This window comes from Limulus polyphemus, unplaced genomic scaffold, assembly GCF_000517525.1.
Source record: "Limulus polyphemus unplaced genomic scaffold, Limulus_polyphemus-2.1.2 Scaffold373, whole genome shotgun sequence".
NCBI lineage: Eukaryota > Metazoa > Arthropoda > Merostomata > Xiphosura > Limulidae > Limulus > Limulus polyphemus.
In genome coordinates, this window is record NW_013665983.1 from 462,480 (window position 1) to 473,108 (window position 10,629).

The 10,629-nt window shown below is 33.5% G+C and overlaps 1 protein-coding gene across 1 annotated transcript in view; it reads right to left on the reverse strand.

Annotated features, from left to right (window-relative positions):
- LOC106457792 (uncharacterized aarF domain-containing protein kinase 1-like) overlaps positions 1-10,629 on the reverse strand; it is a 44,284-nt gene that overhangs the window by 20,737 nt on the left and 12,918 nt on the right. Inside the window, exons 3-4 of the mRNA XM_013917240.2 lie at positions 5,433-5,516; positions 1,476-1,679 (exon numbers count right to left, since the gene is read on the reverse strand). Of these exons, the coding sequence (XP_013772694.1) occupies positions 1,476-1,679; positions 5,433-5,516 (288 nt within the window). The remainder of the gene's footprint in view (positions 1-1,475; positions 1,680-5,432; positions 5,517-10,629) is intronic.

The window sequence follows — 10,629 nt, forward strand, 5'->3', positions numbered from 1 at the left end:
TGAATTTCCTTAAGAACCCAGTCAGCAGAGTAAATACCTGTGTTCTATTGATGATCATTTTTCATACAAAATATACACAGATGGGATCCAGTGGCATTAGTATGAGAAACACAAATTTCAGCATAAATAGTCATTTCTTACAGAGAATTAATCACAGGTTTCAGTAAAAAGTCTTATTAAATGTCAATAGGAAAAACACAAAAAACATTAAGAAAATGATAATCATACAAAAACTAATGTAGTAAATGTAAAATTAATTCATGCAAAAATATCTTATTGATGGGCTCCTATTTTTATTTGCACCAATTACTGGAGCATCAGCTCATGAACTGCTTTTAACAAATATGAATCATTGCTGTTCAAACAACTTAACAAATGTCTTGTATAGTCTTTCTAATACATATACATTATATAAGTTAGTATACTGCAAGGTACTTACAATGTAGGCATTGCAGTAAGAGAAGGTAAACATCCTCTCAGTAATAAAAACAATGCACAAGTTAACAGATTAAGTAATTATAATAAAGAGATTCTACAGAGTCACAAGTGGCAATAAAGTTACTTTACATTATTTTAAAGACAATACCAATTTAACTACATGCCATTTTTAATTAGCTATGTTCCCAATGCAATGCAATGATACATAAATCTAACCTTATATATATTGCAAACCAGCATTCGTCTGTCTTCCATAAAAAAAAGCTGTTCACGCAGGCAAACCTCAACATTCACTTTTGATGGCACATTTTATTTTGCAAGCAGGTTATTCTACACTAAATTGTTAGGAATTAATCACACTATCATTCACATTTCAAAATGTGACATAACTTGAAGAATGAAAATATAGAATTACAACATGTTATTGCTGAGCAGCTCTTAGCATGGCTGAAATACTCAACAGTTACTTTTCACGGTGGACAGTATAAGCAGATCAAAGCTTTGATTCTTGAGTGAAACCAAGAGTGCAACAGAATTAACCTTTTTAAAGTACATGAAATAATTTAAATTGATAGATTAACTTAAATTTTCCTGTCACTGAGGGCAGGTACTTTCGCTAGATTAACTTAAACTTTTCCCATCACTAGGGATGGGTACTTTTGCTTGTATTTAATGTTTGCAAGCATTCTACAGTGTAAGTCTCTGCTTTTTTTCTGAATCACTTTTCTGACATTTTTTTGTTTAAGTTATGGAACATCTAATTAGAATTAAAGAATTTTTTTAGTTCATAAAACCTTTCATGTAAATTATTTAGATTATGCAGTAACCACTGGTGGACTATAATTCAACTTAAAACACCATGGTGTCGTATAACAGACAAGTAACTTGCTATCTCTAAGTGCTGGAATGCAGTGATAATGTCAAATTTTGCTTCCACTTACACAATTTCACATATACAATATTACAGCTATCATTTTCTTAACCAACAAACTAATAATACGAAAAAAGCATATATTTCAAAATTTTACTGGACTAACCTCAACTTGTAAGTCTTCTTTGATGACCTGAAGGATATCACTAAGAGGTGACTTTGGTGCATTGGTATGAAGCACTTTCAAGGTAGAAACATATTCTTGGGGAAGTAGATAGTCTAATGCTCCAATGTGTTGCCCAACTTTGATGAATGCACCACCATTTTTACAACACAAATCCAGTAGCTTTTGGGCTGACCGGGTGTGAACCTGTATACACATGTACGTGTGGATATATATATATATGTGTGTGTGGAGAGAGACAAAAACTCAGATACGAATAACATACAGTATCATAATGACAACTACTTCTACACTTCATCAATGACAATAATTAACATGTACAAGTAGTAAGAAAAACAGTGTTTTAACAGGTTTTTCTTTATGTGCACAAGAACAGTGTCAAAATTTAAAATTATCAACTTAAATGACAAATTTACCTTTGTTTCACAACTATACTCACTATTTTTCATAACTTATATCTGCCACATGCATAATTCTAATAAAGCAACTGACATACATATGGATAATCTTCACTTCAGAGCTCTTCAATCATTACACAATTCTCCTGCAAATCTCACACTAAAAGACAAATAACTAATTAAGAACATTAAGTAAGACTTGGATACCTTTCACATAATTTTCAAGCATACAATATGCTGTTTCTTCTGTATTATGCTACATTATATATATGTGTATGTATGTAGGTATATATATATAAACTATAAGTATACCAAGAAGTCAATAATAAAAATAGAAAACCTTAATGTTTGAATCCTAATTAACAGAATTATTATTAGAACCCCCGACACCTACTTTCTGTGAACTAACAGCAACTATAGACAAAACCAATGTTCAAATCAAATATAAATAATTACAGCTAATAGGTTTAATTATATCAAGGAAATGTTAAACTTGTACTTGTCATTTACAAGATATATGCTGAAATAAAATAGGTAATACCATTTCTGTGCCTGGATGACTGTGAATTAAGAAAAAGTTACACTGATTCTTAAAGATTCAGGCTGTCTACTAGTGAGCTGTACCTCATTATATATATAAATATATATATTTTGTTAAACAAGACCGATGTCTGTAGGTTTACTTTCTTCTTAGAATTCTTCTCAAGAAGTCGATAAGCTGTCTTAACGTTGTTAGAACAACGGGTAAAAGTTGTAGCTAGTGATGAGTTGGCCGACGTGTTTCGATTGCATTCTGCATCCATTATCAAGGCTGAATGTTGTGTGAATTGTGCTTACTGTTGGTGGATATTTATAGGTATGGGTAACCACCTGCTTACTCTCACATGAGTGTAAAAGCTTGAAAAAGACAAGAGTTTAGAAGTATATCTTTTATTTATTGTTAAAAATTGGTTTGGTTTGTTTAGAATTTTATGCAAAGCTATTCAAGGTCTATCTGTACTAGCCATCCCTAATTTAGCAGTGACAGAGTAGAGGGAAGGCAGCTCGTCAACACCACCCACAGCCAACTCTTAGGCTACTCTTTTACCAATGAATAGTGGGATTGACAATCACATTATAGCATCCCCACAGCTGAAAGAGCGAGCATATTCACTGCCAGAGGTTCGATCCCACAACCTGCAGATTACAAGTTATGCACCCTAACCACCAGGCCAAGCCAGACCCATTGTTATAAAAGTAATTAAAATGTAAAACTTATAAACTTATTAGCATAGACAGGGAAACTTCAAAAAATTATATAAATAAAATATACTTAATCAATGATAATATGAAATTTTGAGCAGAGTAAAGACACACCTCACCTCGTTGAAATATTGGTTCAAAAGAAAGAAATGGAGCAACGTCCGTTAAAATGGCTGAGAGAGCCACTAGGGGGATATTCTGAGCTTCCGATTGGTTATTCATGTCATATATAAATACTTAATTTAAAAAATTGGACTTTGTGTACAAAAGATGTATAATGTTTACTCAAAGATGGACAAATAATATTTGTGAAGATATATTTACATTAAGAGTTATAGTATGTACTTTCAAAGTAACCTGGTAGTTGCAAGATCAGTCAAAATGACTGAGCCCATATATAATCAGCTAACAATTGACTGTTACCTTAAATACTACATCATATTCTTAAAACAATGAATTACTGTGTAAAATGAGAGCTTAATAATGGTGTATATGCACCATTTGCAATGTTTAATCAAATAAATTTTCTGTCATACACCAACACTTATTAATTTTTCAAAGAAATGCATGATAATACAATTAACTATAATAAGAACAGAGCTTTCATTAAAATGTTACTGTCTATGATGATTTCACTTGTAAGATATACTCTATTCAAATTTTACACATTGAATTTGAATGCACTTAAAGACAGAGTACAGCTAGTTAAAATCAAGAAATGAGGAAAATTTTCATCTTCTAGAAATTCATTTAGAATATAAATATCCAAACTAATATCAGATAAAGTATTTACCTCAATATATTTTTACGTTTCTACAATATTTCTGGTTATATATTTTAAATTCTAAAATAGGAGATTATTACAAGTCATCATTTTAAATTTTATAATATAAAAGCATAACTACTATATTCAACTTAAAATGTTTCAAGCTCCAACAACAACAGTGACAAAAAGTCAATATTTATAAATTTTATTCATAGTACAATAATACTAACACCACTTGGATATATATTAAAAAATGGTAAATGTAATACACATTTTTATAGTAAGAGGCAAGTAAATTGCACATTTTTGAAACAAAGTTTATTAAGTATTTATTATTAAAATATATTTTTAATGTGATATCTATGTATTACAATATTTCTATTTTACCTTACTATATTCAATTATAAGTATAACAAAAGTCAGTACTTTTTGTGTTCTTAACTCTCTAAATTACTGAACAAAGATAAGCATTTACCTAAAAAAAAACTCAGCTGAAAATAGAAATATTAATCTTAAAGACTCTCTTGTAAATTTACAAAGAAAGCAAAATGAGAGGACCCACAAGTAATACACCTATGTACCACATACACACTATTAAATATTCTTTAAAGAAAATCTGAAAATCTAATTTTCCATTTGAAAAATAAAATTGCGAAATATCCCAAACATTTTTCTTTATAAGAATAACAAACACAAAGATTTTAGACATACAAATATTACCTATAAATTGCCAAAACATGTCACACAGTGGTGAAGATTACAACTATAGACTACATATAATATTTTTAGGTTGAATCAGATTTCTGTACAAAGACTATCTCCACTAACTCTCACTAATTTTCAATTGATAGACTAGAGGGAAGGCAGCAAGCCTGAAGCACCCAATGTTAACTCTTGAGCTACTCTAATTGAATAGTGGGTTTTGACTATCATTCTTTTAACACACCCATAGCCTCGAAGTACAGAGAGATTTTGTGGTAACAAAATGTGAACCATGGATCCTCAAATTCAGTAGCTTGTTAAACACAAGTACAGAGAGATTTTGTGGTAACAAAATGTGAACCATGGATCCTCAAATTCAGTAGCTTGCTAAACACAAGGCCATGCCAGGTCAATAATATTAAAAGGTTAGCCAAAAAATATAAAAGCCACACAGTGGTTATATAGTTTAGATAAGATTTTCTTTCATTCTAAGGAGAGACAGTAAAAACTTACAACAAAGACATAATTCTCTCATGAGGAAATTTTTCACCTGTATAATTAGGTATTTATTGTTTTTAAATCTGTCTTACAGTATGCATTTATCAAGTTTTTGATTGGAAGTGCATGCTAAAAAACTAGAACAAATAAACATTTGCAACAAGTAATATGTAATTAAATTATACAAGTCTGTCAAAAATGTAATGAAACAGACCTAAGGATTCAATCTATTTTGTACTCAGCCAAAATCTAAATGTTTTAATAGCACATAATAGTCTACAATTCTACAACCACTGGACTTTGTTTTATATTCTTAACTAAAAATGCTCTTACCTCTGATTTTAAAGTTTGGTAATCTAAAGATGACTTTGACACCCCTCTTAGAGATATCTTGTAATCAGCAGCTATCTTCCCCACCTTAAAAAAATACATAATTTTTTCTAATGTTAATTCCAATAATATTTCAAACGAACATTGCATTGAACACAAGACCTGGGGGCAATTTTGTGCTTCCAGTACATTAAACAAGAACTACTGCATTAATTGGTATTGACATTCATAAATATGACAAAAAAAAAAGAAACTATTCAAAAGAGAATGTAGCCTAACACACACACAGTAATGGTGATTATCTCATGAATACTAACATTATAACTGGGTTCTATATTCGATCATTACCACAAAGACATCAAAAGCATAAGATGTATAAGAAAACAAACACTTTTTAAAAATGTTATAAGTGTGCACTGGTTATTAACATTTACAGGTCTTGACGCCAACATAATCATCTGTCTAGATAAAGTTATGACTAAAACAGAAAGAGAGATTATACAGGAAAAGAGGAAAAACATCTGATTGGAAATACCAAAAATGGCCAACTAAGTCTTAGAACAAAATTAAAATGGGGCCAAGCTTAAAAATAGTTTTGTTTGCTGTAACCATAAAATGATTTAAAATGTGGGTAGGTAGGTAGATAATAATATTTTTTTCTCAATTGCTTCACAAAAATATTTGGAAATAACTAGTTTTGTGATCACCTAAAACATAACATATTAAAACATGAATACAATTACTGTCATTTATTCTATGAAGAGTATTACAGAAATTTCAAATTCTTTCACAACACACTTGCTGGTCAACATCAACCTTGATCGATGCAGTTGAACTGACTGTTGCCAACAATTTTACGGTTTTTTCTTCCATTTCATCTTATTTGCCAAGTAAATCTACAAATACTTCTCTTCACCTGGATAAGTTTCAATCCTCAATCTAGGAGAACATTTTTCAGAGATAGAAACACTGAACAGACTTGTGTTTGTCGTGTTGTTGATGTATGCTCATCAATAGTAAATTCTCCCCTGCTAAGTCGTGTATTTAGCGTGAAGGATCCCAGGGATGAGATAAGCTAGGTTGTTAAACCTCAATGCATTGAAATTAAAAATTATGTTGAACAATTGTCACGTTTTTGTTATGGTTTTATTTAAAGAAGGATGATGTTTCAAACTAATGCTCTTTGTCAAATTGTTAAGTTTACAACAGTTTCTATACACTCTTTATGGCTAAACTTACAAACACACAATGTAGATCTATTTGACTATATCTCTCATTAATGTTTTCGTAATTGAACTATATTTTGGATGCATATTTATAAATAGCAACAGAGGCCTAGAACTTTCCACACACTATGAAATATTATGATGTATTAATACTTGAGAAAAACTTTCTAGAACATGATGCAACAATAACAACAATTGCCAAGTTAGGACAATTGAACTACACAATGTATGATTCACACAGTTACGTAAACAAACCTGCAATAAACTTTTGCTTCTAAATGTAACTAAATTGAACACTTGCTCTATATACAAATGAAAACAGTTGTGCATACCTAAAAATATTCAAACCATAATATGGCGATAAAAATTTTAAAGTCTGCAAATTTTATTATATGGGTCGGTATACAGGAAGAAATTGATTAAAATAAAAATATCCCATGTCATAATGTCAGAAAAATCTCTCAATTAGCCCCAATCTCAGAAGGTTAGTCGGGTTACAGCAAACAGAAATATTTTAAAGTCTGCTCTGGATAAAACATAGAGCTTAAAACTACATTTTTTGTCCACTGCAAAAAAAAGCAACTGTTTTAAAAACAACATTTACAATCCCTACCATTTCATTACAATGAATTTGAACATTCTGCAGACCTAGCTTACAAATTTATTAACAAACTGCATCCTTCCCTCTCTTAAACCTCTACCTGTTGACTGCTTTCATTGTTCTTCAGAACTGTTGGTAGTAATCCTCATTAAAGCTGATCAGAGGTGCTTTTGTCCAAGCTGCAGCACCAAACAATTTTTATTACTTTCATGTTTCTAAAGTCTCTGTCTCTCTCAACATGTAGTACATGGAGAATAAGTGTTACAGAAATACGTGCTTTCAAAATGTTCTTAGTCTCCTATATCAGCATCAGGGCTGGATTAAAATGCAGGGACTGGTGGAGCTGCAGTTACAGGCCCACTGACACATCTTGACACATCTAGTAATAAAAACTATTTCTATGCAAATATTTTCATTCAAAAAATAAGCATTTCCTAAAGTTGTTGTATGCACTTGTGTGTATCTGTAGTTTGTATATGATAAATAGCAAGATATCGACGAACGATGTATCCAAATTATCCTTGTGCACACATCAAATTACCTGAATATAATTATTAAAGATTTATCATCATATTATACCAAAAATCATAATGCTTGCAAGCACAACCCTAAAAAATTAAAGGATTTAATAGGATAATAATTTAAAACAAGTATGTTGTGAAAACCTATATTTCAATGTTGACTATTGATCATACCAGCGAATTTCTTCTAAAACACTCCTGCATCCATTCAGATTGTTAAATCACAAATATATTATTGGTCTTATATGTGCCCCCTTTTACAGGCTAAACCCCACCCTTCAAGAAATTGTGTATCCACACCTGACTGTAATGAAAACTTTTCCTGAAATACTATTGTTACGTATCTGCTTGTTTGTTTGTTTCTGGCAGAAATTCTTTCCGAGGATCTTCAGCGATACAAGTTCTTTCTTGATTAAATCAGTTTATTCTTCCTCGATACAAACTTTTAGTACACAGTAGTTCCACAATCAGTACGTTTCTCATCACTTTAAACTTAACAACTTTTATAATACATGTTATAAATCACATCGATTCACAATCTCGATAACTTCGCTCTTGACGAGTGCAAAACACACACTTTACGGCTCACTAGCTCAAAACTAACAGAATCATAAATTACACAGAACTCAAAGTAACTACTGCTCTCTCTTCATTCATCCCTGCTGGCTTTCCAACGCGCCAGCAACATCACGTGACTTCCACTGTCATAACACTATTAATCTGATGATAGTTGGGTAGATCTAAAGCTTGAATGGCCACTTTATTTGCTTGTTGTATTATGAACTAGTGTGAGTAGAAACACAAGAAGTTTTCAGCTCCAGGCCTCATAGGCCCTTAATCCAGCCCTGATCAGCAAATATTCACACCAAGATTGAGATACAATGTCAAGGCTTTCAAAGGAACTTCCAAATTAAGGTACCAAACTATCAAAAGATTGAATGCTACTTGAAAAAGTAAATATGAAAAAAAAATGCAAAAGTGTACTGAGCACCAATAATCTTAAATGCCATAAATCAAGTTTTAACTCTCAAGATACCAGTTAAAACTTTAAAGTCACCTTCAATATGTGTAAATCAAGAGCAGATAATAAGAACTTCCCTTTTTTCCTTAAAAAAGCCATGATTTTCTATATAAATATTCAATATCTGAAAATTTTATATTCAAGAATACTTAAATGTTTGATTGGTTGGTTGGTGTTTTATGGCGCAAAGCAGCTAGGCTATCTGCACCAAACAACTGGTAAAAGCAATGAAAGTAGATTAAAGTAAAATGTAAAAAACAGCGAGTTAAAATAAAACATGTCAGTAAAAGATTTACATAGAATTAAAAATACCAATAATGTGTAAAAAATTAAAAATACAATCTAATCGGACAGTGTCACCATTACCAATGACACTGTCCAGCGTCAGGGGTAAACTTTTAGAAAAAATGTGTCTAAACTGGTGCCACCGCACACAGTCGTAACGACGGCACGACAGTAAAATGTGGGCTATTATGACTTGAGTGTCACAATGGCTACACATCAGTGGGTCAATACCTGATAAAAGAAAACGATGGGTTAAAAAACTATGACCAATGCGTAGCCTTGCCAGGACTACTTCTTCCTTCCGATCCTTACGGAAGCAAGACGGCCAAAGACCAACAGAAGGTTTGATCTGGAAAAGCTTATTATGGCATTCTCACTCCAAGTTGACTGCCAACTGGCTGCGCCTTGAAGACAGGACCATAGTCCATGTATGGGACAGGCACGGCCGTAATGGCACCAGAGCAGACGGACTTAGCTGCGGTGTCAGCAAGCTCGTTCCCGTGAATACCGACGTGGCCAGGGATCCAGAAAAACTGGATGGAAGTAGAAGATAGAGAAAAGTGGGCCAATCGGTGTTGAATATCGACGAGAATAGGGTGAGAACTAACGTTAAGCGATTCCAGGGCCAGTAGAGAGCTAAGAGAATCAGTGTAAATAGTACAATTACTGTACTGCATAGCTTCTACATGATCCAGGTTGGGCAAGAGAAATAGCATATAACTCGGCAGTGAACACAGAAAAAGCAGCTGCGTGTCAAGTGTGCAAGGGCTCTGAACATCCTCCGTGTCCTCTCTTCCAGCTCTTGGGGAGCGGATCGATGTTATGTGCTCAGGATCTATCGTGCTTTAATTCAATCCAAACTGAACTATGGGTCTTTGGTCTATGGTTCCGCCAGGACCTCGGCCCTGAAGATGCTGGACCCCATTCACCATCTTCGGCTTCGGCTCTGCACCGGTGCTTTTCGAACTTCTCCAGTCCAGAGTTTGTACACTGAGTCCCACGAACCTTCTCTTCACCTCCGTCGTTTGCAACTTTCTCTACAATATGCTACTAAGCTTCGATCCTTACCACGGCATCCCACCTGGGATTGTGTTTTTCTTCCTCGGTGGGCAATGCTCTTTCAGAACAGATGGTCTGCTATTCCTCCATTTGGCCATCGTATCCGGGCATTACTGGCTGAATTTGGTCTGGCATTGGATGACATTGCTGTCCCCAATGATCAGCTCATTCCACCATGGCTTATTACCAGCCCATCCTGTGACCTTTCCTTGAGTCATCTGGGGAAGGCGGATACTCCCGATTGGAAGTACCGTCTTCTTTTTGCTGAACATCTTTCGAACCATTCCTCTCTTCCCATTTACACGAATGCTTCGAAATCAGGTGACTCTGTAGGTTCTGCCATGGTTTGCTGTGGCTCGGTAGTTGTTCACAGGATCCCCTCTACAGCCACACGAATGACTATATCGCCGAGACGGAGCTCGGGATCGGGGTGGAGACCCCGTTGACGGCAAAAATGCATGCAAACGGTTTTAGAAAAAGAGAATTT